General features: G+C 37.7%; 3 protein-coding genes across 4 annotated transcripts; 1 reads left to right on the forward strand and 2 right to left on the reverse strand.

The window, feature by feature from the left end:
- Positions 1 to 259: 259 nt before the first annotated feature.
- LOC119793735 (cytochrome c oxidase subunit 6B1) lies at positions 260 to 3,378 on the reverse strand. Its single transcript, XM_038300972.1, has 4 exons — positions 3,184 to 3,378; positions 2,493 to 2,607; positions 2,216 to 2,316; positions 260 to 500 (listed from the first exon to the last, which is right to left on the reverse strand). The coding sequence occupies exons 2-4, from the start codon at positions 2,596 to 2,598 to the stop codon at positions 447 to 449; spliced, it is 261 nt and encodes an 86-aa protein (XP_038156900.1). The 5' UTR covers positions 2,599 to 2,607; positions 3,184 to 3,378; the 3' UTR covers positions 260 to 446.
- A 5,106-nt stretch (positions 3,379 to 8,484) lies between these two features.
- On the reverse strand, positions 8,485 to 20,545 carry fam234a (family with sequence similarity 234 member A). The gene is made up of 12 exons (XM_038300941.1): positions 20,419 to 20,545; positions 18,735 to 19,024; positions 18,546 to 18,656; positions 18,284 to 18,457; positions 15,924 to 16,048; positions 15,692 to 15,824; positions 14,485 to 14,617; positions 14,267 to 14,407; positions 11,380 to 11,461; positions 11,148 to 11,300; positions 10,968 to 11,070; positions 8,485 to 8,971 (listed from the first exon to the last, which is right to left on the reverse strand). The coding sequence occupies exons 2-12, from the start codon at positions 19,003 to 19,005 to the stop codon at positions 8,757 to 8,759; spliced, it is 1,641 nt and encodes a 546-aa protein (XP_038156869.1). The 5' UTR covers positions 19,006 to 19,024; positions 20,419 to 20,545; the 3' UTR covers positions 8,485 to 8,756.
- A 271-nt stretch (positions 20,546 to 20,816) lies between these two features.
- On the forward strand, positions 20,817 to 27,967 carry luc7l (LUC7-like (S. cerevisiae)). Of its 2 annotated transcripts, XM_038300947.1 has the most exons (11): positions 20,851 to 21,036; positions 22,744 to 22,814; positions 23,946 to 24,040; positions 25,253 to 25,351; positions 25,458 to 25,568; positions 25,646 to 25,789; positions 25,885 to 26,061; positions 26,171 to 26,259; positions 26,356 to 26,385; positions 26,513 to 26,674; positions 26,959 to 27,967. In XM_038300947.1, the coding sequence occupies exons 4-11, from the start codon at positions 25,256 to 25,258 to the stop codon at positions 27,071 to 27,073; spliced, it is 924 nt and encodes a 307-aa protein (XP_038156875.1). In that variant the 5' UTR covers positions 20,851 to 21,036; positions 22,744 to 22,814; positions 23,946 to 24,040; positions 25,253 to 25,255; the 3' UTR covers positions 27,074 to 27,967. The 2 variants fall into 2 exon arrangements, with proteins under 2 accessions (XP_038156874.1, XP_038156875.1); XM_038300946.1 differs by lacking the exon at positions 22,744 to 22,814 and having other exon boundaries at positions 20,817 to 21,036.
- The last annotated feature ends 12 nt before the right edge of the window (positions 27,968 to 27,979 follow it).

The raw sequence follows: 27,979 nt of genomic DNA on the forward strand, positions 1-27,979 counted from the left end.
ATTCTGTGCAATTCTAAAATGCAAGAAAGGCTCAATAAGTGTTCCTAATAGAGGCTAGTTTTTATGTTGAAATATTTAAATCCAGTGAGCCATTTTTACCCTGGGTCAGGTAAATTACTCTAGTGGAAAGCCACTAATGTTGGAGGGAAAAAAAAAACATCTTTGGAAACCTGTCAGTTTTCAAAGAAAGGATTGAACATCAAGGCATGCTGTGTGAAGTGAATGTAGCTCCAGTTAAGGAAGGAGGAGAAGAACTCAATCGTCTCCTGAGAAAATTTAATGCAGACGTTGCAGTACATTTATTTGTATTTTGTAAGGAATGGCCATTCAGTTTCATTTTCCCCCTGGACAGAGCGTTATCAGTGAAAAAGCGACATCAGGGCATCACTTTTACAAACATTTAGCTGAAAACATTACACCTTTACAGGCAAAAAACGTTTGGAGCCTCAGATTTTTCCTGGGAAGGTCCCATCGTCTCTCTGCCCATCCCATTTCTCAACCTGAAATAATGAAGAAAAATAATTAGAAATCACATATTTGCCTGCAATTAGTGTAAAAGCATCTTATAGTACAGTTATCAAATCAATATTTACTGGATCCACCAGATTAAACCAGAGATAAGAGATTTCCTACTTCAACCTAATAAATAATGTTTTATTGTGGCATTTATGCAACCAACCAGCAGTGCACAGCAAAGGTGACTTTCTTGGGCAACTCAGAGCTGAAGGCCACGGGGAAGCAATGGTAGAAAGTTTACAGGGTTTAAAACTAACTTTTGAAATACTTTAGTATTTTTTTTTTTTTTATTATTATTTAACCAGGGGAAAAAAATCCCATTGAAATTAAAAACATCTTTTTCAAGGGAGTCCTGGCCAAAAGGCAGCAAATTTACATATTAAACAGATACATTAAATTAAATGACAGCTACATAAAAACATATCAAGTAAAACAATTACAGATAATCGAGGCTGCTTATTCACTGATAGCTTAGTTGGATACTTTAACTAGCCATATAAATTGTATTGGAACACTTTTGATCAGAGGTATACAGAATCTTTTCCATATTGGCCTGACTTGCATGTGTATAAAATGTATAGTTCAACATTAGGCTGCTGTAGAGCTGGATGACATGCTGAGAAACAAATTTAGCCACTCAAACCAGCAGTTTTAGAACAAAGATGCAACCAAAACCTGCTGGACACCAATACTTAGGTGCTCTAGTGCACCACATCAAATCAGCCAATCAGGCTTGACAGAAATTTAAAAGTTGCAAGACCTTAACAGAGATGGATAGTTGCAATGGCGTAACGATACAACAATAGGCGCGTAAGCAAAATTATCTGGGTGGGCCCCATATGAAGTACAACACCCCATCGCCACCGCTGCAGTAGACAAACGACCCCAAATGTGCGCCATACAAACACAATCATTTCATCATTCTTCACCTTCATTAGACATGGATATAGTTTAGTATATTCTGCTGTAAAATGAATCTTATCAAGCTACCTTGAGTTTCACAGCCCCCCTCCTCGACCACGCTCTCTCTATTCATCTCCTGGTCACAATCTTCACTCACTATAGCAGCAACATCCACTGCTCCCTCTACAGTTCTTTGAAAGAACGTGTTAATTTTGGGAATTTTTTCCATTCCTTGAGTTTTCTTTTCTGGAATCTCCTTAAGTACCTCTTTTTGGCATCCATCATCGTTAACACATTATATAAAACGGTTATGGTTTTAATCTGGATTGCCCATAATTCCAAGTCGTATTTAAAAAAAAATAAAATACTCAAATACATTGTTCTTATTGCGGTTTGAAACATATTATATGAGTGCATTTTGTTTTTACCAACCGTCTAATGAACTATACACAGTTATTAACATAGTAATTAAAAGTACCACTGTCTGCTTTGCTATTGGTGTCATGTTTAAACGGCTCAACATCAGGTTGAAATCTGGCATGTGGTATAAATACGGTCTGGTTAGTCAACCTAGTATCAGGTGGGTTAAAGAGGAAATTTTCGCACAATTACATCTGAAAAGAGACATCCTAGCTCACAATTACGTAGGGGGCCAACCAGGTGTCAGCGACAGGGCCCCTAAGCAACTGCAGTCTCTGCAGTCTCTACACCATTGGATAGTTGTGGTCAAGAGTATGAAACTTTTTCTAAGTTTATTTTTAAATAGAATAAGAGAAAAAGTAAAACTAATATTTACCCAACCCATAGGGCAAAGGGATTTGTAGACCCTTTTGTACCAGTCACAGGGGGCTGTGTCTACTCCTTTAGCATCCAGGGCTTTCTGACAGCGGTGATAGTCTGAAATCAGAGAAATAAGAAAATATAAATGATTTAACCATTTTAATAAAACATTCAGAAGTTACACTAAACTTCATGCTGGTCTAAATGTTTTTCAGTCTATAGAAAATAGAGCAATTAGCCAGTAAACAAGCTCAACATTAGTATTGTGCTTTGACCTTGAGCTAAATCCTTACCCAGATAGTTGGACCAGCAGTTCCTGGTCTGATTGGTGTTCGGGAATCGGGCATCAAAGGGAGCGGTTCGGTACTGCTCCAGTTTAGCCTTTATGTCCTCAGCCATATTTACAATCTGTCATTAAAGAAAAAAATAACAGCTGGAATCAGTGACCACTGACTGACTTACCTTTACCCACCGGCAGTGACGTAGGCAGCGGTGCCGGGTGAGACTACAGGCTGTATTTGAAGGCAACAAACCGGACCGATTATGTACTGGTTCCGAACCGGTTCAGACAGAACAGAGGGGATCAATTTCCATGCGGCACCTGGAGCTGTACATAGAAGCGTAGCGCTGCCCTCTACGATCTCCTTCACGGAGCAAAAAGAAAGCTTAAATCCGAACCCAATCTGGTTACTAATTAACTAAAATCATATAATTCCTCCTAAAATGTTAAAAATGACTTTAACAACGTGGTTGGCCTGTTCCTTTAGGGCGAGTAGAGGCATTCCGCCTCCTCTTTTCCGCATTAACTGGTTTGGTTCCTGTGTTTCTACCGAGCTTAGCTTTCATTAAAACCTCCTTTTTCAGACAGAAAACACCAAAGCGCGTCCAGCACCGGCAGCTATGGCTCTGCTGTGTGAAACGCTCCACATAACCTCTCTAAACACACGGTCAAACGCCTACAGACGCCATGAAGGTGAAGGTTACCTTTTATAAATGCGGCTCGAGCTCAGCGGTGACTTGACGAGCGGACGGTTTGGGGGCGCGTGTTTCCCTCTGTGCCTGGCGCGTGCGCTCCGGTTCGGAGAAATGTATCCGTGCAGTCCTTTTATGAGGATATGGCGGACAGTGCAGGTCACATTGAGATGACTGCTTCTGTCAGACTGAAGTTTAGACTTCCTGTACAGGTCTGAGGGGATCCTGGGAGGCTTAAAACTCCCCCAGGGGTGGTGTGACGTTCCTGTTTGATGTTTAATGGAGATAAATTAAGCTTGTTACATCCGTACTGTAGTACTGTTCACACATTGTCAATGATTAACAGGAATATACTCTTATGTTGGTGAGTTTCTGTTTCAGGTAAACACATCTTACTCTATATGAGTTGTTTTTTTAACCTGATGTGTAAAAGAACACTTGAGTGAATCAGTGAACCTCTGACGCTCAACTTGTCATGTCTGCCCTGAACATTTTTTTTTTTTTACTACGAAGCGAGTCGTTTCAGCTCGTCCGTGCGCGTGTCCGTTCGATGCGCGTGGAGGTGACACACCCCTTTCCTTACAGATGCCGCGCATGCGCTGTTTCTTCAGATAGATTTCTATATATAGTTGTCCAATCATGTAAAAAAAAGAATAAAATAAATTATTAAAGATAATATGTTTACTACGGAAGAGCATTAGCGCCACTGGAAAAAAAAGTTAACTGATTTTTAAATTTTATTTCAGTTTAATATGGGAAAAAAGTCAGAATTCTGAGAAAAAAGTCAGAAATCTGTCATGTCTTAATTCTGAAATTAAAGTCAGAATTCTGAGATTTTTTCTCAGAATTCCAACTTTAATTCAGAATTCTGACTTTTTTCTCAGAATTCCGAGTTTAATCTTAGAATTTTGATCTTAATGTAGATGTGCACCATGAAGGAAGAGATGTGGGAGCACTCAGCTTCACTGACAAAGAAGTGAGTTGTTTGGAAGGGGCCAGTAACACGGTGGTGGAAAATGACGAAATTAGGCAACTTTTTACATGCCTGAGGCGTCCCCGGTAATGCTATTTCATTAATTGAAGAGCAGGTGGTGATTAAAACAAGAGAGCTAGTCTCTAAAACAGACATAGCTACGGCTTGATGCTAACATGTTTATAAGCTGTCAGAATTCAGTCAGAATTTTGAGAAAAAAGTTTTTTTCCCTTATTAAACTGAAATAATATTTAAAAATCAGTTAACTTTTTAAAAAATTTTTCAGTAGCCTTAATCCTCTTCCGTAGTTTACAATACAGAGAAAAAAAAATAAAATATTGATGTTGAGATGAAGCCTCATGAACCGTTTGGCCAAATTGCTTCAACGATCCCCGCAGTCCATGAGGCTTCATGTGAACATATCACCACCTACTGGTGGAATGCAGAACTACAGTTTGTAGCTTAAATTATTTTTCTCCTCCAAGACGTTTTACATACAACAAAACTTATAAAATGTTTTATTTCACACACCAATCATTAACAATTTCAAAGAAACTTAAATGGAGAAAAAAAAAACAAGAAAAAAAAATGCAAAAAAACCAAAACCTAGATATTTGGGTATATTTGATGCCATCTTGCCTCCTGATTTGACTTCCAATCCTTAGGTTGGTGCTTCAATATCTCACCACAGACTTTTGAAAGTTGGGAAAAAACGTAACAAATTTTTATTGGTTGGCTCTTGTACAAATATAGATTGGGTAAAAACACTGCCAAGTTAGATTGATTGGTTGAACACATAACTTCCAACCAGATTAAAACCAAAAAAGTGTGGAAAAGTAATATTTTTGAATAAAAATGACTAACACCTTTCATTTTGCTCATCATTACCCAATTTGTACATGCACTTTCACTGTCTGCTTGAGCTTTTTTGTCTAAAATGTCCAAAGTCTGAGGTGAGGTATTGAACCACCAACCTAAGGATTGGAAGTCAAATCAGGAGGCAAGATGGCTTCAAATATACCCAGATATCTAGTTTTTCTGTATCTATGCAGCAGAAAAGATAGGAAAGATGAAGTTAAAGTCTGTTCTTATCATTTTTCCATCTGGTAGGAATAAGTACTACATATGATTGCTTGATATTTAGCTTCTGTCATTTTTAAGGACCCCTTATCATCCCTTAAAAATAATAGTACTGATGGGTCAGTCTAGAGTCATTTAAAACATTGTGTCTGAATTATTGAGCAACTAATTATAATACAAAAACAAACAGGGCATTCCTTCAGCCTCTTTTTGTCTTATCTAGTGCTCCCTGTGGAAATTCTCTCCCTGCAATTACTGCACTTTGGTGGGATAATTTGTATGGGAATTTCCCGAAAAAAGCACTCCGCCTTTCCCATAACGTTCATAACCAGACAGCTGTGCCTAGAAGAAAATACAAATAATGCAGCTGCTTTCTGCTCTGGCATAAACAACAGGGTAGGAAAAAAAAATCCACTTAAACCAGTGAAAGAAAAATCTGGTCAATGAAGATTCTCAGTCATCCAGGTCATAGTAATCCCAAAAAAGTTTAAAAACAATCAACTTAATTTTGTTTCCAGGTTTGAAGACATTTTCTTCCCATCCAGGAAGCTTTTTCCGTTCAAACTCAACTCTATTTTCGACATGTTGAATGAAAAAAGCTTCCTGGATGGGAAGCGTATCTTCCTATCTGGTCCTCTTTCTAAACAGTATAATAATTGACTTTTAAACCCTTTTAGTCAAAGTGTTTAACATGCAAAGATTAAATACACAAACAGAATGCATAATTACAAAGAAAATAGAATAAAGAAAAAAACAATCAGCAAAAACGATAAAGCTATTTCTGTTAGTAATTCAGAACCCTTAAGAGGTTTTTCCTTCCACTCAACATTTCAATTATAGACCTGGAAGCAAGGTCTAGAAAAAGCCAGCTTCTACGAGATTGACCTTTCCTGGCTTAACTTCTGTAGAGGGAGTCAAAGTCTGTCCCATCAGTAGAGTTTCCTTTGATTGAATGGGCCTCAACAGAAATAAATCCCATTTCCACTTTTTACTTGCATTACTGAATAATATCAACCTTTTCAAGAGGAACAAATACATAAAAACAATAGAAAATTGGAAAATTCTGTGGTCCTGCATCATCACAAAACCAGACATTTTGGATCAGAGCCTGTAGCGGCTCCAGTAGGGAGGGGCCAGTATGGGATTCTCTTGAAGTGAAGTTGGCCCCCCCACCTTCTTCAAATCAGACAAAATTAGTGTCAAACGTTTGTGCTGGTTTGTGCAGCAAAAATTTTTGTTTGTGCCGCTATCGTTTTAAAGATATAAAGAAATATTTCTAGAGGTCATCAAAGGTCAACCATCCCCCCCACCTTCTTCAAACGACGAAAGGGGTGTCAATTAACTCAGTTCCGTTTGTGTAGCAAAAATTGTCGTTTGTGCTGCTTTGGCTTTGAAGATATTAATGGAAATGTAAAGGTCAAAAGGTCAACCAGCCCCCCCACCTTCTTCAAATTAGACAAAATTGGTGTCAAACGTTTGTGCAGCAAAAATTTTCATTTGTGCAGCTTTCATTTTAAAGATGTAAAGAGATGTTTCTAGAGGTCATCAAAGGTCAACCAGCTCCCCTATTCTTCAAATCTTTGAATCCAAAGCAGCACAAACGGAACTGAGTTAATTGACACCTATTTAGTCTGCTTTGAATAAGGTGGAGGGGGGGGTTGACCTTTGATGACCTCTAGAAATATTTCTTTATATCTTTAAAACAATAGCAGCACAAACGAAAATTTTTGCTGCACAAAAGTTTGACACAAATTTTGTCTGATTTGAAGAAGGTGGGGGGGGCAACTTCACTCAGGTTGATTTAACTCCTGTAAAAAGTGTAATTCGTGTTTTATTTTGTATTTATATTTATATATATATAAAAATATACAATTTCTATAGTGTCTTAGAGTTGCTTCCCCTTACAGATCCAATAACTAATGAAATATACACAATAATTATGAACTGAGAAAGTTTGGTTATAAAATGTTCTGAACGTGACCTCATTTCCGGGAAAATTGTTTGATAAAAAAAAAAAGAAAAACATATATATGGTAAAATTTTAACTAAATTAAGTTTAATGTGGTTTTACTTCAGCACCTCTGGTTGAAATAAAAACATATTAAAAGGAAGAAGAAAATTAGAATTATTCCAACCTGTTTTTGTTTTTGTTTTTTTAGGACGGAAGTAAATTGTTTCCAAAAATTGAGAAAAATGCTTTTCTATAGTCAGAAAGAATCTTGCTGGATTTTATGTTTGTTTGTTTTTTTCAGGGAAAATAAATCCTGTTCCATGTGGAAAAAATTAAATAAAAATCTTACATTTTAATCTCAAATTATGTTTAAATAGCAAATAACTACTTAAGCTTTGACTGAACAGAAGAGCGTTGCTTCATGATAATCGGAGAAATGCTCGCGTCATTTCTGATCATAAACAGTTTTTTGTTTAAAGAAAAATTGTATTAATAATTTTTGGGCTTTATCGTGTTTTGAAAATAACACCCAATTAGCATCATATCTTTAATAACTATTAGAAGTAACACAACCAAAAACAACACAATAGTTTAATATCTTAAACTAAATTCTTTATTCCAAACAAAAAAAAAAAAAGTAATTTCTCAAATCCAAACATTTCATCAAATACAAAAAGTCGCCTCAATTAGGTCGGCTCAACAAGCTCAATATATTAAAGAAAAATATATACATTTACAGCCACACCTTTTCTGTCTACGTACGCATTCATTTTATTCCCTGGGAGGAGAAACCTGACTGAAACCTTACAGCAGAAAAAGTAAATTACAGTTTAATGTGTATTTAAATATGTAATAGAAAAATACTGGAGCTCAGCTTCCCAGATTTTAAAGGCTTGGCTTCGTCTAAGATCGGATGTGAGCCGAGATCTTAATTAAGCATCACTTTAATACCAGAACTAGGTCAAAAAAACAAAAACAAAAATCTAAAAAGTTCCAGCATCTTGGATTCAGCAAATAACCAACATTAATGACAAGTTTTTGACACTTTCATATAAATATGGTTTCTTAGTGTTTTTTTGGATTTTAAGTTTCATTTTGCAGCAGCATCAAAAACACTTCTGCTCCCCAACTGTGGTCAGTTCCTTTACCGTTTATCCGTAACAGATTAAATAGTGTTTTAGCCTTTAATGACTCATTTAAGGCTGAGGTGATCAGAGATAAACCAACCAATGTGATAAAAATAAGTGTTACTTTAACAGATCTAAATGAAGCTCCAGGCTTTCAGCCTCTTTGAGGATGCCTGGTTTCACTAACTAACCACAGAGGAGGCAGACGTGTTTTTTTTTTAGCAGGTTTAGGGCAATCTGTGCAGAGCAGCAGCTTTTTAAAGTTTTTGATTGGATCATGAATGGACATCTAAGCCTGAATGTTCTGTCCACTTCAGGAAGAACATTTAAGTTAAAGTAAAATTAACAGTGTCTTCAGAAAATGATTTTCTTTGGCTTTCAGTAGCTAAAAACTAGAGTAAATGCTTTTATTTTAGAGACATAAAAACAAAGCCACACACTGCAGGGTTTCTTTTCACCAGTCGCTGCTGAAGCGGAGTCGGTTAAAGACTTCTTTGATGTCGTCGTCGCTATGCGGCTCTCCGCTGGGTTTCGTACGGAGCACTCTGCATGAGTGAACGTCCTCCTTCAGCTTCTGCTTGAAAAGGACCACGGTTCCTTGGGTTCCTTCCTTCTCTGGGCCCATCAGGAGGAAATAGGCGGCGTGACGTCCACGCTCCATCAGAGTGGCTAAAAGAGATAAAAACAGAGAAATAATCTGTAAAAGAGCTAAAATCAGTCCGTTACCCAGCTGTTTGTTAAAATGCCCTCAACCTGCTGAATCTTTTCACTCTCTGTCTCATTAATAATCCTGTAATATGTTAACAAAACAAACACATCTGGAGTACTGGAAGGAAAATGATTCTCAGTTTTCTAAATATTTCGCAATTAAAAACCTAAAACATCTCAAGCTCAGCTAAATTGGATGAAGATGATCTGTAGACAGCCATCTTTAAATCCTACCACAGATTTTTAGCAGGTTTTCACCCTTTACTTTGACTAGGCCGTTCTGTCTCTTAAATATTCTGTCATCTAAACCACTCATAGCATCTCTATCTGTGTGTCCTACTGGAAAGTGAACCTCCAACCCAGTCTAAGGTCTTCTGCAGATTCTAACAAGTGTTCTTGAGAAAATAAAACTGTCAGCTCAAGAAAACTATGCCCACAGCACAATGCAGCCACCACCATGTCTCACACTTGGGGAAATGCATTCAAGTAGGTAGTTTTCCTCATTAGTTTGTACTGAACTGCTACAGTTAGACTCAGAACTAAACACATTCCTAAAACTATAGAGTACCGAAACTGACAGATTTAAAAATAGAAGGTATAAATAGATAAATATCCCAAGTATGAACAAATGCCCTTAAAATGTGCAGATTAATTTATAATATTAGAATATTTGATATGTCAAAGCATCAATGAGTCAATTCTAGCCACTAGGGGCGCTACACCTGGAAGTTAGAGGTGTAGCACCCCTTATAGCGACTATCGCAAAATTACCCAGCCTCCCTCTGGGTTTCAGAATCTGACAGAGGATGAATTTAGAACAGCTGACTGAGAAGTCATGGAGTTACTTATAAAGACAAGGAAACTTTTACCCCTCTAGATTAAATCCTACATCAGAGAACCTAAAATATGTCTGATCATGTAAGGGTCACAATGTTTTAACATTCCAATATAATACTTAAAATCTGTCACCAACATTTGCTTCGTTAGCTCCACTGTTTAAGTTAGCTCAGACTGTAATTAAAGCTGCGCTCTGGGTCACATGACTCATTCAGTGAGATGAGTATTAGAGAAGAGCAGCATGCACAGAGCGTTATTATGTACAAAGAGCTGCATATTTATCTGAAAAATCATTTAATATACCTCAAGCTAAGCTAATACTTGGGTCAGAGTTACGCAATGTTGTTTATATACAATTATGTTATAATATAGGCTTCAAATTTGTTTCTCTATTTATTTAAACCACAGTATTGCTTAAGGAAAAGTAAAAGAGGAGCCAAAAAAATCATAAGAAAATTCAAGCAGAAAGAAAAAACAAAACAGGAAAGAAAAACATGAACAAAAAAAAAACAAACAACGAAATTAAAATCTAATTTATTAGCAGTAAAGAGAGAAAATAATTTTATAATTTGAGGAAGCAGCCGTCTCCCCTACATTTTTATTGGGAATAAGACAATAATAATTAACCACATAACTTTTGTTAAAATGTAATTGAAATGCAACAGATTTTAACTATATTTTGTATTGATTTTTATACTTTGAATCCATGCATTTAATTTAACCAAAAAGACAATAATCAGAGGCATATGCATTATTGGTGAATTAGTGATTGAAGCTGTGCAGTAATTGGGTAATTATTTTAGTGAAACAGTTTAGAGAAAGAAAAAAAAAGGATTTAAAACTCTATATTATCTTTATATCCAGCTTATAAATCATTAACAGTTATAGAGCTTTCAGGATGAGTGGGTTTCATCTGCTAACCAGCTCAGCAGAACGACAGACGGTAACCAGAGGTGTTTAGGTTTTTTTATGTGTATTTCTTTAAATAGAAAAGACATTTTAATATTTCATGATATTTAAATACCTTTTAAATTCAGAATAAAATAAGAATATATGCACATACACAGATACATCTCAAAACAAAACACACTATTGCATGTTATTAACACTCCCAACACACCTTTAAATGTCACTATATGATCCGTGATGTTGGTGCATTCGAGCAGATAGTTGGGATGGAGGGGATACAGCATGTAGGAGCATCGGTCACGGCCTAAAGGTTCCTGAGGAGAAGGATAGAGGCGTGAGGAGCAGGACTGATATCAGTGAAGACATTTGTTTATAAAGGAATTAAACTTACAGATGAGTTGGACTCTGATGCAACCAAGCCCCAAAACATAAAAAGAGAGAAGGAGTTGGTGGCGTGCACAGCGTCGGGTTGGGGTGAGTTGGCGCTGGCCAAACTGTGGATGTCCCACAGCAAACCCCCGGTCCGCCCATCCAGGATGGTTATCTACAGACACAGTTGGTGAGGGAAAGAAGGTCCGCTCTGATCCGCTCAGGGGTTTAGGATCAGATGTAAGTTGACTTACCCTTTTAGTGGAGTTACCGACATCGTCTTCAATCACCAGATCGAGGACATTATCAGTGTTAAAGTGACCGAAGGAGGGCTTTCTGAGGAGAAAACAACATTTATTTAAAGTTAAACGAATGATAATAAGCTCCCAAAAGACAAACATACTTTAATAGTAATGATCAAAAAGATTTTAAAAAAGAGCGGCCGTATGCTTCTCCCCCCTCCTCAGGTTCTCTGTTTCTGGAAGAAGTTTCTTTCAGCTGGCAGAACCTCCCAGGTTCTTTGAGATGCTTCATGCTCCTGGCCCAAAGCATGACACATCCTCCACCATACTCAGGGGTTGATGTTAAGGATTTTTACCACTTGCCCTTCAGGCAAGTGACTTTCACATTTCATTTGCCCAGAAACAATTTTTACTTGCCCAGTATGTTGTTTGATAAATATAGTTCCTAATATTAATTTTTGTATATATATCAATGAAACATGTTTGTTTTTTTAAATGTTTTTGTAATCCAGTATTTTTTAAGTTTCCAGGTTCCTGGTGTGTATCTGCATGCGTCAGATAATGAACTCAAGCCTATATTACCGTGTTAACATGCTTTTCAATCCTTCCTGCACATTCTTTTCAAACTAAACTTTGCTTTAAACTGTTGTGTGCTTGGAAAAATATAAATTGTAATGTTAAAAATCTAAAAAAAAACTTGACAGGTTAAAAACTTAAGATAAATCACAAGACAGAAGTCCATGTCAAAAATGAATAACTTTTGTTATTTTAGAGTCACGGTATGTTTATACAAGATAATACTATTAATATAATAGAAAATCATTATACATAGTTATTTTATACAGGGTTTCCACAGTCTTACATAATTTCAGAATTCCCTGACTTTTAACTGACTCAGGGTTAGTTTTCCCTGACAAAATAAATGCAGCCGTTTGTCGTTTTGGTAACAACATCAAAATTACCACTAGGTGGACAAAAATCACGCCATCTGGCAGAAAATCATGCGAGAATGTGTACAAAACAACAAAAATGGTGCCAAGAACGCTTCTGGGTCATTTTCATCGAATGTCAGTGATTTTAAAGTAATTTTGAGTGATATTTTTTTTTGTGATCATTGCATTTGCCCGGCGGGCAAATGCAATGAAATTTGTACACTCCCAACAATAAAAACTACTTGCCCCGGGAGATTGGGCGATGGTTAACATCGAGCCCTGATACTCTACATGAAACATGTGGAATGGTTAATGGCAGTGTGGAATCACCTACAACTAATTTGGTCTAAATCCAAAAAAGAGAATTAAAAACAATCCACTGGGTGGTCCTCCATGTGTAAACACAACAATCTTCAAACAGCTCGAGAACATGCCGAGAATTTGGATGGAAAAATCTCATTCGTTTTTTTTTAATCACCCCACATATAAAATCTAAACAACTTAGTCAACAACAGAAGTGTTGGAGAGGGTGTGGACATGTAGATCCCAATCACTCCCATATCTTTTGGTCATGCATTAAACTGCAGTTATTCTGGAACAGTTTCATTCAGACAGTAGAGGAAATTTTATGCCCATCTATACCCCGAGATCCGAGCTTTGTATACCTAGGACTTATGTCGTATGAAGTCATTGGAAAAAAAGACATTTACCTCTGCAAAATATTACTGATTGCTGCCAAAAAGGCATTGACAAGGAATTGGTTGAAAAGTGACCCACCTGGGCGTGGACAATGGTTGAATATTGTAGACGAACCATACGCCATGGAAAAACTGACTTTTCGTCTGAGACTTAAAGAAGGAGACTTTGAGAAAAAATGGCAGAAGTGGTCTATGTTCAAGGTCAAAACCCAACCATAAAAAAATAGAAACTTTGGAAAATATAGTAATGTACGCCCCCCCCAGCTTGTTCTCTGTTTTAATTTGTTGTTGTCAGGTTGCTCTTTGTTTCCTTTTTTTTCCCCCTTTTGTGTGTTTTTTTTCCCCTTTGTTTTTGTAATATAAAAAAGACAAAATAAAGAGTTGAAAAAAAAAAAAAAAACAATCCACTGGACTTTGTCTCAAAGTTTGAAGACATTTCGCTTCCCATCCAAGAAGCTTTTTCAATTCAAAAGAATTCTGTTGTTATGTTATGGAGATTGTTATGGAGATTCAATGATCCCAGGATGCTGTTCTAACCTGCCGACCACCTGCCTCATGAGGAGCAGGACTGATAAAGATCCTCCTCCAGCCATGTTTGTCTCAGTTCTGATAGCTTTAAACTTTCTAATGGTTGCTGTGACTGCGAATGGTTTTTCAACTTCAACAAAAAAAACGACTTCATGAAAATTAACATTTTATCTCCCTTAATCTCATAGTGGTCTTAGATTTTTTTCTAACAGAAATGAGCCTCTGTGCTTCAGGTGATTTTTGGGATGTAAAAGTTTAATAACTTTATTAACTGCAAGACCAACCAATGTACTTGAAAAAACAAAAGAAAAAATAATTTTTCTATCTAAATTTAACCTGAAAATCCTTAAGAAGTGTTTTGTTAACATGCAGCAGAAACACGCATCATCAGGAGGGAGCATCAGACATCCCTCTACCCAGTGACTTCTTCCAGGTATCCCAGACCAAACACAGGACCCAGATGGTTCTCCAAGGATATCACTGCATCTCTAATCAAAGTCCAGCCTACGAACTTGGATTTTAGGATCTTATTCTTTCTGTCGTGATCAGTACCTCATGACGACCGGTAAGGGTTGGTATGTAGACAGAGTTAAATCTGCTGCTTTGCTTTTCAGCTCAGCTCTTTTTGCGCATTACTGCAGATGGTTTAGATGTAACTCAGAGAGGCCGGGTCGGAGGTAGAATACTATCCCCCAAATTAGCAATCGATCCAAAGAGAAAGAAAAAGAGACGAAGACTCACCCAATGGTTGATGTGGTACTGAATTTCCATCTTTCCTCTAAAGAGCTCCCATCAAATACAGTTACCTCGCTGTCAGACGAAACAACAAGGTCTGAGGAAACGTCTGAGTCCTTAAATCTGAGCAAACGTCCTCCCTTAGACCTGCGAATGAATTGAAAACGTTACCACGCAATAATAAACCAGTGAATCCTTTCTGAATAATGTAGGCAGTTTCTTACTGGGAGATGGGTACGAGGCTGGTTGTGGCGCTGGCGTTTTTCTCAAAGACCGTGCTCTTCTTCAGACTCGGCTCGGGCTCAACGTTGGCTTTGGCCGCAATCCTCCACAGAGCCAGTGCGTACAACCCAGAGGCTGCGAAGGAATCAGGTCTTTATTTTTTAAAAGAAGATCTTCCCTTGTTTTTCATATCAGATTAGATATATATAAATCATAAAAAAGGATGATTATTCATCATTTAATATTGATATCCTTTTAATTATGCGTTTAAGCTGCTTCAAGGAGGTAAAATTATAGAACAACGCAAAGTTTTCATTTATTGTCGTTTTCTCTAATCCACCCAGAGGCAGATTATATTTGGAGACTCAAATATATACATACATTCTTAGAAGCTGCTTCAACGAGCCTGAGTTTGGGAGGACTAATGATTTTGTCGAGGTCCCTAGAAAGAAGATCCCCACCGTCCAAATTAGAACCTTATGAAACCTCTAGGAATAAAGCCATGCAGTGGAGCTTTATTTCTGTTTTATATTTTATACATTTGTGTCTGCATGTATAATTGGAGAACATTGGCAATTAATCCTAACCTGTGTTGATGTTTACATAGAAATAAAAGCCTGTGGTTGAATGTGGCCCAGAGCGATATGGTTATGAAATAAAATCTACAATTAATTCATACCAAACCAGGTAAAAACTTCCACCCTTTAGTTTTATAAAAACTTTCTAAATGACAGAAATGACTTTATTCTTCTGGAATGTTCCCTGAAATCAAAGTGAAAATAAATCCAAGCTGTAAAACATGATTGTAAAACAAGTCGGCGGACCCCGCTGCTCTAAATATTTCAAATATAACCTTCACAATCTTTGCAGATAGTGGTTTTACATAATTTACAACTTTATGGGTTTTGAAAATACAGTTTAGAACAAAAGGTAGTGAAGTCCATCTGAACTATGGGAATCCCATAGGGGAAAAAATAATCTGGATTTTTCAAAAAATGTAATGTTCTTAAAAAAGCAAATTCGATTAATCAATTAAGTCGATTTATAATGCAGCCCAAGAACTAGCAACAAAACTAGTATGAGTGTCATGCCATCATATTACAGTATCAGAAACGACTATTTGAACAACCTCTGTGGGCAACTGCTACTATAAACCTCAGGGTCTGTAGCAGCTTGTGATGTTGGGCTTAGAAAAATCGTGTTACCAACCGTTCTGTAGCAGCACATAGTAGGAACCGTCTTTAATTTGGTGGAGAAGATGATCATTAGCAGCAAAGGAGTCAATGATCACAGTGGAACCGATCTGAGCTCCAGTCTTTCCAGAGAGCAATATCAGCTGAGTCTGCAGATTAGACAATAAACCTGATAGATTCAGACTTTTTCATTGAGAAATATCACCATGCAGCAGGTGGAGCGTTAAACGCAGCGGCTGCGGTTTTACCTGCGTGTCGTCTGACGCCACCAGCACCACGTCGCTGACATCATCCCCATCCAGATCTGGGACGCTGAGGACAGGAAGGGAGCTCAAGAGGCCAGTAGGCTGAAGCTGCTGCCAGATCACATTACCTGACAACAGAAACATCAGCCAGCAAATAAATGTTTAGTCAAAAAAAAAAAAAAACTTCTAAATTTATAAATGATGTGTGATCAACGACTCCTAAACCTGTAGACACAAATCTGACCTCAGAACTTTTGCTAAATCACCTCAAAGCTGAAGTCTGCAACCTTTAAAATCCAAAGAGCCATTTTTCTCCTGCTAAGTAAAAGTTATTTTAGAATAGCAAATATAATATGTCCTTTTAGTAAAACATAACTTGTTATATTTGTTAAATATCTGCTCTAAAAATTTATTTAAAGAAATGCACATAAAAGAAAAACATTAAATGTTTATAAAGATGATGCAATTCTAATAACATACTTTTGGTTATTTTAGTGTGATTCTTTTGTGATAATTCAATCAAATATTCCTTTAAAAAGCCACAAAATATTCTAAGACTGGTACTTTCTATTTTCCCTTTTTTTTATATAATTTTTTTTATATATTATGAAGCCAGGGCAGAGGTTCCAAAGAGCCACATTTCTCAACAAAAAACAAAAACTTGCCTAAAAGTGCATAATAGTTGCCTATTATCCATCCGATCCATAGACAAGATAGCTTTAAAAGTCAATAATATAATGAAATCATAAAGTGAAACATCTAAATTTTGATTTATTAGTAAAATCATTCTGCCGTGATACTAATTTAAAGTTTAGCTGCTACAGGAGCAGGTCTCAGACTGAACGCTAATCCGAAGAAAGGAAGAATGAAATATAGGCACAGATCACACTTGACATCATTTCAATACTTTCTAATATCCTGCTGCCCTATTAATAGCTCGCTAAATTGCACAGGAGGGTTGATGAAACTTTTATTGCATCATATGTTTGTTCTCTACATAAAACTGCCTCAGATTTATAAACTTGGAACGATATGAAACAATAACATCATGCAATGATAACGTTTCAGTCCCATTCATGGTTCAATCAGCGCTCCTTGTGGATATAATATAATCTACCCTGGAACCAACATGCGGAAGCATCATCCTTAATCAAACTTAATTATACACTGGAGTGCAAGGCATCATGGTGCATGGGTTCATTAAAGAGTCGAATGTTTACTACATCCGTTAGAACAACGGTCACTTCTGGCTAAATTAATGAGATATTTTATCAAGAAATAAAATAAATAGTTCATCAGGAAAATAAGTCCTCTTTAATGAGGCTTAGTGAGAAATTTACTTTTTTTTCAAAAATCCACAACTTTTAGTTCACAGGGAATATGAAAATACTTCTAGAGATTTTGTTATATCATCAAAGTAATTTCTGAGCTTTTTATGGTGAAGATTTACTCCACCGATCCAACTTTTTTTTCTCCTTTCTTTCATCAACACTGGCCCTAATGTTTGTAGGACTTAAAGGTATAGTGGAGGATTTTATCTTTCCAGGTGGATCATCAAAATAAGTGGTCCTCCTAATTGTCAATCGTTCTGGTGATACGTTTACGTAAGGCCGTCCTACATACTCGTCCCCAGTTAGCATCTTTTTGTGCGCATGTGTGAGCTACGGTTTCAGGCTGTCATTAAAGCTCATCTTTCTCACCTCGGTTCTTTGAAAGTGGCAGCGGGACGTAAGAGAAAATGTTTCTGAGAAGTGATCAAGAAAAGAGAAAGGCCTCAGAAGAGAGAAACAAATACAGAATGTTTTTGGGAGATTCTTTCACAAGATGGCGAACACTGAAAGCGGCTACTCGACAGGTAAAGTTTGTTATGCTATTTGGAGAACTCCATTTCAAATCACTGCTAGTAAAACGAGGATAAATGGGCTCTCAGACGCAATTAATAGGCATTCCCACTCGGGAGCGGGTACAGGGTTGTGAATGTGCATTTTTTTCTTTAAGAATTTTTTAAAAATGCACGAAAATCCTCCACAATACCTTTAAAAACAATGAGTTTTTATCAACTCATCTGTTCCTAGGTTGATTCTTTAGAGAACAAAAAAAGGACGAATGTAAAATTGTTACAGCTGAAAGGACAGGTGGTGATGAGCTCGAACTGACATCACATACATGTGATAAAACATGTTTTCACTCTCACATCATGACTATGCACATATATGTAGAAGAGGGAATCTGCAGAGTTTCGGGGTGGTGGAGGGGGGATCTTTATAGAAATGGTTGGAAAGAAGAACAATCATTCAAGGGGGAAAAAAAATAGATTTTTTTTTTTTTTTGCACCTTTCTGATAAAGTAAAACCTGCACTAACCAGTGTTTTTGTCTATAGCTGTCAGGGTGTCTGAATGGGACAACAGACAATGCCAGGTCTGTGTTTGCAGGCCACACTGGGCCCAGTGGAACCCAGCATTCAGCGGCTTCTCCCACAGCGTCTGTCCTTTTGTGCCGTCCAGCGCCACCATGAACAGACACGGCGAAGGCAAGCCTGGAAAAAAAAAAAAAAACACCCCAAAGTGATGAACAATCTGCCTTAATTTTGCTCGACATTAAATGTTAACAGAACGTAGTATCACCTGAATCAACACATGTTTTGTTTGGAGAAATTTCTGCGCTTTTCAGGACAAAAAGGACATCCATCACCTTGTCGCTGTTTGCATTGTCAATAGCAAGGAAGTCGTATGTTGCTGTGGGAGAGGATACAAGAGATACCGTTAGTCACTGAGTAGGAGATCCTTCTATGTGCTTCAAATAACAGAAATCACCTGCTTCAGAGAAATTTCTGCTCCAGGAAATATTATACTGGGGTCTTTCAGGGCAGGGGATGATGAAGGAGAAGGCAAACACTACGGTGAGGCAGAGGAAGAGCGAGAGGAAGAAGACCCCTGTTCTACAGTGGGTCATTTTAGAAAAACCCAAGACTTCTTTGCAACTCTTCTTCTTGAGTTCTGCTTCTGACGGTGCTGTGATCGTTCCTGCCTCCTCTTCTGTCGACTTCAGAGGGGAACCCTCAGTGATTTGGTCTGTGGTCTCCATTACTGTCCTCACAGCATTCTAGGATAACATTGATTACAAATGAACAGAACTTTCAAATATGCAAAATACCCCTGCAGAAATATTCAGACCCCCTAAAACTATTTCATAGATCGCAAGAAGGTGCTTTGTCTTTCTTTATTTATTTAAAAAGGATAGTGTATATTCATGAACATCTTAATGTAAATATGCCAGAAAAAGCCCAAAGGCTATTTTAAATCTGTAGTCCCTGGCAAGTTTATAAGAAAAAAGCAATAAATTACCAAACAATAATATACTAAAAAGAAAACATCAATCATGGGTCGGGTGATTAAAAAAAAAAGATACATTAAATTCTGCGAAAAAAAATTAATAAAATCTGTATGTTCTGAAATATTTATAATAAATACACCAACTTTGATAAACCTTCCTTACAAAGAAGCACGGTGGTGGCAGAACCAAGCTGTGGGATACCTTTCCTAAGCTTAAGATTGAGAAGCTAATCAGGGGATACGGGAAGATGGATATAGATCCAGGACAATCCTGACAAAAAAAACCTGTTGGAGTCAAAGAAGACTGCAGTAGTTTCACCTTAAAGCAGGAACATCACGGTTTAGATCCGTGTAAGCATATCCATGTGTTAAAATGGCCTAGTCAAAGTCCACATCTAAATCTAACTAAGAACTTTTGGTCGAAAACTGAAAATGTATGTTTGTGTGTTTGGCTGATGAATCAGATTGGGTTATTTTTTTTTTTTAGATAAAAAATAAAATATTTTCCTTTCAGTAAAAAATCTAATGCATGCCACCTACTGTTGTAAAAAAAAAAAGAAAAAGAAAAAAAAAAACGAAGAAAGGAAGTTTATTTGCAATGTACAACTCTGCACAGCTTAGTGGCAATCCAGCCCATTAAATCACAATGAATTAATTCAAATATCATTGTTTTAATAAGAGAAAAACAGGAAAATGATGGAGAGCTGTGAATATTTAGGGGGCCAGTCCAACTCTTTCTGCTGCATCAACCTTTGTGGATCTGAACCTATTCAGACGTGCCAGGTCTGGCTCCATACCAGAAACCTCTCTGCTCAAAAACAACCATAGAAACTGTCATCCTGAGCCAGAACAACACACCCAGATCACTCTGTGGCCCCAGGTTATTTACTCCCTCCTAAAAAAGGGAAATATGTACGAGAAAGCATATAGTAATCTCTTCCTGGACGGAAACAAATCCAAATTTCTTTAAATTCACAAAAACATGTAGTATATTTGCTAAAGACATCCATGTTGGCGAGAAAACAAAAAGTCTAAAATCAGGTAAAGGTAATTGGCTAACACAGATTGTTTAGCAAATGCTAATTCGGCAGAACAGTCTCCACAAACACTCAATAATTAAGCTAAAAGAATAAGAGTTGTAAATGCAATAAGATTTGTTTCTTACGTCAACTTTTTACCGAGGTTTCCTTCTTCGGTCACTAGTGTGACTCGACAGTAAAAACCCAGAAGAGCAAAACTTGATCTGAACAAACTGTAAGAGAAAAGCAGAGCGAGCAGGGTCACTTTTACCCTTAGATTGTCTGATAGGTAACACTTTAGGAAATATTTATACAGTGTGTATACAGTCTGTTAATATAAGTATTACCAGTAAGTAAGGATAAGGGCTGTATTCTAGTCTGATCCAATATAAAAAAAATATGTATTTTTAAGTCCCACTAACGAATGCTTGTGAAAGGTTTCATCCTGACAGCCTAAATTCAGGATTAAAAATATTCTTACGTGCTTGGTCTTTAGAGCTTTATGATTGGTCAATTTTAGATCCGTAGTGCCATCAGAATTCTTGCGTCATTTCCTCAATTTTGAGCGGAAGCTAGCCAGTTCACGACATAGAGAAAAGCAGCCAGCGGGGATGGTTAGATTGTTTGAAAAAAGCTATTAATATTGTAAACAAGTTAAATAACTGTTTCACTGTTTTGACTGTCGACGGATTCACCTTAGACCATGTCCGCCCAGGCTCAAATGAGAGCTCTGCTCGACCAGCTGATGGGAACAGCGAGGGATGGTGAGTAGCTGTGAAAAGCTAAACGAGCTAGCCAAGATGGAGGCTTTGCTAAAGGCTGGCTTGTGTTGGCGAGTGATGGACAGACCTGCATGAATGGATGTACCACAGAGGGCTGCTCAATTACAGAGTAAAACTAAATTCAGGCCTTTGATTTATACCAAACTGATCCTTTTACGCGTTCTCCCGCTGTTTTTAGATCACATTTACATACATTGAGGAATTTTAGCTTACGTAGCATGATGGCTAAGTTCGCTTTTGCTCATATACTGTTTACTGTGAAGTCTGGGAACCTTCAGGCGCCATACTGCCAAGCGCTGGAACGTATCCAAGTCGGGATTATTGTTAAATTAACTAATTAGACCTTAATTATCGAATTTATCTCGGCCTTTTTACCCGCGTTGACATTAACGCGGGTAATAATTAACTAATTATACTCGTGTACATTGTATAGCTTTTTGGGCAGTAAAGTTTTCACTTATGTTCTTAGTTAATCAAACTTACAGCCTGGTTTAAATCTTGCAGTTCTTTTTTAACAGTTTCTTAACAATTCGTTTAGTATATCGAATTTGGAGAATTGACTTTGCTTTTACATAATTTGGTTGTTTACAGTGCCTTGCAAAAGTTTTAACACTTTACGATCTGACATAGCTCTACATTTTTTACATTACAGCTAGAAAAATCAGAATATTTCATTGAAATAGAAGAGGAACACAAACGGTGCATAGTGTTAAAAAAAATATATTTTTTTAAATCAGAAAAGTGATTAATTCATTTGTTCTCTGCCTGTCTTTAAAGATTCTCTTAATATGGTCAATTGGAACCAGTTTGCTTTAGGTTTCAATAAATAGGGAAAATCATCTGCTGCTTTGAAATTTAATTGAAATTTGACTGCAGTTGATGTATTTCAAAGCCTTAGTTTTGTTAGAAAGCATCATGTGATTCTACAAAGTATTCTCAATATTCGGTCCTCTATCAGACCTTTGTTAATACAGCCATTAAAAAAAAGTGTGTCACAGTTGTGATAACTGCTATCAACCAAATGAGTAAGGCCAAGGAGTGGAAAATAATCCAACTATTTGGTTCATGTGGGATGTGCGGCGATTGGGGTATGATCTGATCAAACATAGTGGAGGCAGCGTCATGCTGAGGGGTGCTTTTCTTTGGGGCAGCTGGTCAGAGTTCATAGAAGATGAAGGGAGCCAAATCCAGGACCAGCCTTGATGAAAACTTGTTAGAAGCTGGAAAGACTGGAGACTCCAAGACTGGATGATTTTTATATCAAAGCAGATTTGTGGATTGAAACTTTTAGCTGCAATAAAAAATAAAACTATCATGCTTTTGAAGGGCATTGTCTATAAACTATTTTTTCAAAGAGAATTCTCCATTTTCATCATATTCAGCTAAAAATAAAAAAGCCTGAGCATCTAGTTGGAAGTGCTCTGCTTTTATCTTCAGCCCCACTACCGAACATCTACTTAAATTTTTTTGCAGCCAATTTTTCATTTTATAAAGACAACTATTGTCAAAAGTAATTTGAGCAGAACTGTGGATCATCTGTGAAGAGCTGATAGTTCCATCTGTTCAGTAAGAGTGGGGTTGTGTTGTGAGCTTGTGGGTGTATGTGTGATTAGATTGATATCAAATTCTTCCCATACATGTGTTGCATACAAACTGAACAATTGTGGCCCCTTTATTTTATTCATTAAGGTTCAGTGTATCATTGCCAGCCTACATCAATCTGCAAGGGAGTTGCAGAAAAGCCTCATGTTCATCGAGCCGTGAGTCACACATAATTTTTAAAGCTGTCATGATTAATATCCAAACCATTTCTTTGCATTCCGGATATATTTTTATTTTAGAATTAATTTTTTTCAATTAAATCGTATCACTAAACAAGTAGATTTTTTTCTCTCATTTTAGTAGCATAATAATGCATACATATATTTATTCAGTGGCACTACAGTTACCAATAGTGTTACACTTCTTGAGCTAACTCGTCTAGTTGCGTTTTTGTCCATACGAACAATTCTCCTTTGACTACGACTATTAAAAGCCGTTACACGGCAGTTTTTTAGAAAGCACGTTTTTAGCAGTCCACTCAAAAAAAAAACTTTGCAAACTTATTTACAATTTGACTTGTGTATGACTCCCAACTTCTTACTACAGGTATGGGCAAGAAAACTGTTCCCATTTATACTTTTCTACAGCGGGTTTAAAATTCTGCAGCTGAGATGTTGAAGATGCAGAGGGGTACAGTATGTGGTGCTGATCGCAGTGTGTATAACCACGTTTCTTTCCCTTGGATTATTTTTGTTTTTTGTTTTGAATTTATTTAATATTTTTAGATAAATGAAAGGCTTGGCTGGAGAATTTTTAAGAAAGTGTTTTGTTTTTTTTCTAAATTAATAATTTTTTTTGTATAGTAACTTTTTTATTTAAACTAAAATTCAGGAAAGTAAGGAAACTATATGATTTATCCCATTATTTAGAAGCAAATGTCTTTGCACGGCTACCACCAGCGTTTTGTGTGATCACAGTGCAGCGTTGCCCTCCTTAACATGTTAATCTAGATTGAAGCTTTTACACTTCCATGTTTTGGGGGGCTTTGGTAAGGTAAGAACCAAAGATAGCAGCCTCTAATCCGTTCATGAACAGCTATATTTATTATTAGTTAAAACAGGATTATCCTAGAAGTTGCTGTACCAGAATAATTACCCCTTCATGGGATACTTAAGGACATTTCTCATAAATAAGAACAAGAGGGACATGAATCTATTAAGTTTAGGTATGAGCAGCTATATTTGCCAAATATGCTGTCACAGTACTCTGACGTAAAGTTCTGGATGCCTCGCTCCTTCAGTAGAGTATGTGAGGTTTTTTCTCACTTTTGTTTTCTTGATCCGTTTCAGGTGATGAGACGCGGCAGAGGGTCAAGTTCACCGATGATCGAGTCTGCAAAAGTCATCTTCTCAACTGCTGTCCGCATGATATCCTGTCTGGAACCGTAAGTGACCTACACAGCTGTGTGTCGTAATGGTTGTCAGACCTCTGAATGTTATCAAAGGTTTTTATGCTTTATGTGATGACCGACATGATTCAGGGCATCATTTAGAAGTAGAGGGAAAAACGGTAGATAAAATAACATTCTGAAAAGTGTGGCAGTTTTATGATTAGTCACCCAGGTTCAGTATTTCACTTTTTTTCACCCATTTAGCTGCAGTGACAGCTGTAAGCTTAATAGTGTTAGAATGAAAACGGACTATTAAGGTTCCAAGTCCTACCTCCTATTTGATATGTCTGCTCTTTGACTGGGCCAGTCTAACCCGTGATCTAAACCATTCTCTGAACTTCTGCCTGTATGTTTTGGGTGGTTGTCGAACTGGACTTAGATCCTCCATCCCAGTCACCAGCTTTCTGCAGCCTTTTACTGGTTTCCTCCATAATTGTCTTGGATTTAGCTCCATCCACACTTCCCATCAACTATGGCCATCGTCCCTCACTATAATACTAACGCCACCATGTTTTACACCCCACTTGTAACCCTCTAAACCTGGGATAATGATGGAGAAGTTAACCATGCTGTGAACTTTTCCCTTAGTATTCTCCCTTACCTCTCTGCCAGCTTCCTTGGTCTACATGATGCTGCTTGAACCACTGAGACCAAAAGCAGGACAGCTGAAGTTTAAAGTCTTTTGGTTGCAGTTAACTTTATAGATGTCATAATAAAAGCCTTAAAAATAGATCCATGCCACACTTTTCACTTTTTTAATTGGTATTTTATCCCAAAAGGAAGTTAAATGTTTATATTTATAACCTGAACTAATGGTTGTAGATGTTAATGTCTATAGGCAGGAAAGATTTCTCTGTAGTGGCCTTTTTTTCTCCAGTGGATCTAGAGAAGCTCTTGACTGAAGGCTTTCTGATTTTCCCTAACAAGTGTTTCAGGCTTTCAGCGAAGAGCTGCATTCAATTAAACACACTAATTAGGTGACTGCTACTGGGAATCGGATTGTAAAATTGCACACCTTTCCACATTAAAACGAGGAACTTCTTTGTCTTTATCATATAAAGTCTCAACGAAAACATTCTGGACAAAAAAGGGTCAATTTAACTGAATATAAATGAAAACTGGCCTCAAACTTTTGCTACATGTTCAGTTACATAAATTGGTCAGTTTGATTTTAATAGTCCTGAATGATGTTTGTTTGTGTGATAGCGTATGGACCTGGGAGAATGCACAAAGATCCATGACCTGGCACTCAGGGCAGATTATGAAATAGCCTCCAAGGAGAGAGATCTGTTCTTTGAACTTGATGTAAGTAAAGATCTCAACTCTTTACCCATTTTAAAGGAGTAACTAGCCTTAACTTGTTTAAAAAAAAAATTCTTTCCGCTAAATGTTTTGTGTTTTACCCCTAAAGGCCGTGGATCACTTGGAGACCTTCATTGCCGACTGCGACCGACGGACAGAGTTGGCGAAGAAGCGGCTGGCTGAGACTCAGGAAGAGATCAGTGCAGAGGTTGCAGCGAAGGTAAAACACACACCAACTAGAACATTAGTTATCCCTCTGATTGTGTGTTGGCCCTAAACTGTATGGATGCCTTTCAGGCGGAGAAAGTCCATGAGCTGAATGAGGAGATCGGGAAGCTTCTGGCCAAGGCTGAGCAGCTCGGAGCGGAGGGGAATGTGGACGAGGCTCAGAAGGTTCTGCAGGAAGTGGAGAAAGTTCGAACCAGGAAAAAGGATGCAGAGGTGAGCAGGGAGAACTGGTGTTTTCTGTGGGGATCTTGTTCTTAATGTAAATGATAATGTTGTGGGTTTTAATCCATCTCGTTTTTGTCCTGCAGGAAGAATATAGAAACTCCATGCCAGCCTCCAGCTTTCAGCAACAGAAACTTCGTGTTTGTGAGGTTTGCTCCGCCTACTTGGGTCTCCATGACAACGACCGCCGCTTGGCTGACCATTTTGGTGGGAAGCTTCACCTGGGCTTCATCCAAATCCGAGAGAAACTGGACCAGCTAAAGGTAGGCATCAAACTGCCGCAGCTTGTGCTACTTCTCGCTGCTAATGAAAAGCTTACTGGGTGAGTTTGTAGGAAATTATTTCTAACTTCCAATGTTTCCTTTGTAACAGAAAACAGTGGTTGAGAAGCAAGAGAAAAGGAACCAGGAGCGCCTAAAGAGGAGAGAGGAGAGAGAAAAGGAGGAAAGGATGCGAAAAAGGTAAATTGACACATCTAGTTTTGTGGTGATCGTTCCAAGTGTGGAATTAAGCATGATTGTTTTTTTTCATTCAACAATTCATTGTTTATTTCCCAGGACCAGGTCCCGCAGCAGAGAGCATAGAAGGTCAGCAATTAAACTCATCTGTCTTTATCATTTTTTTTTTTTAGCATATTCTTAAACAGTTTTTGAATAACTTTATCTTAATGAATATAAGAATTCAAAAATATTTCATTGTGTCTCTTTAAACCAGGTCCCGTTCACGTGACCGCAGGAGGAGGCGCTCCCGCTCCTCGTCGCGGGACCGGCGCCGTTCCCGCTCTCGCTCCAAGGACAGAAAGAGGCGGCATCGCAGCAGATCCCGGTCCCGCAGCAGAGGGCATCGTCACAGCCATGAGCAGAGCTCCAGACATAAGTGAGTACAAAACACACACAGCTGAGGTGTCCCTGCATCTGGACAGACGGAGAGCTCAGAAAGGCTTTTTCTCTTCATCTCCATCAGTCACTTTTATCATCTCATCAAACCAGATATTTACATACAGAATAAAACAACCTTATTCAAAACTAGAAGTGATTAGGATCAGTTGGTGTTACATAGATTTTTTTTTTTCTCTGAGGCCGATGATTCTGTTAGATTCTGATGCGCAATGCTTGAGGGAAAAGTAGATTGGTTAAAACTACGCCATTTTTCCCTCGTAGGTCATCCAGGGACCGCGAGCGCTCGTCTCGAGATCGTTCTCGAGACAAGAGGGACAGCATGAACGGCAGGTCGGACTCCCGTCGAGGGGAAGACAGGGACACAGGGGACTTCTGAAGACCAAACAGCATCTGCTATGACACACAGCCTCCTCCTCCCGTCTCTCACCTCTTGCTCCCTTATGTTTTTTTGTTTTTGTTAAACATAGTAGTTGCCTTTTTTCACCGTCTTCATACCTTTGCTTTGTTTGGTAATGCAGTCCATGCTCACAACTAAGCTGTGGTATGAAATCACTTTTCTAGCACTGTTTCAAATTTTCTGGATTTGGGAGACGGTTGATCTGTTCTTATTTGAAGGCTGTATTTGTATTAAAATAAGTCAACAAAAAAAGAGAAATTAAAACACAGTCCAGGCTGCGAATCCTGCAATCATAACAGCCAACTGATTTTACTCCTCTAATGATATATTTTTTTTTTATGTTTCTTTTAAATAAAGGTCTGTAAATATGCGTTAGTCTAAAAAGGCCCGTCCTATCTGGTTTTCTGTCCCTCTGAGGCGTTCTTTCTGCTGTGTCGTGGTAACATGCTTCTCTTGAATGTCTGTCCTGATTTATTACGTTTCTAATTCAGACCCCAAACGGATTTTAAAGTTGTAGTATTGGGGGAAAAAAAAATATTTTATGACCTCTAAAGTAAAAACTTGTGAGTTTTGCCCATTATTGGTTAAGAATTTTTTTTTTTTTATTAGTTCTGGTGATGAATATCCTCTCTGCAAGTTTCACCTTCTCCCTTCCTTTAATTAAACGGTCTGTAGTGTCGACATGTGAAGGATCAGATGCAGCAGTGGCCTACTGGGAATTAGAACCGAACCAGTAAACCGTAATGACTGGCCCACTACATTTATCTAGAATCACATTAACTAGATTTTAATGGATGCACTGCTCCCCAAATGTGTTCAGTCGAGTTGGACTGAAATTTTTCTTTAAAGTTACAATAAAAGAAAACATTTAAAGTTGTCTCTTTT

Source organism: Cyprinodon tularosa, unplaced genomic scaffold, assembly GCF_016077235.1.
Source record: "Cyprinodon tularosa strain WSP-4 unplaced genomic scaffold, ASM1607723v1 ctg46, whole genome shotgun sequence".
Classification (NCBI taxonomy): domain Eukaryota; kingdom Metazoa; phylum Chordata; class Actinopteri; order Cyprinodontiformes; family Cyprinodontidae; genus Cyprinodon; species Cyprinodon tularosa.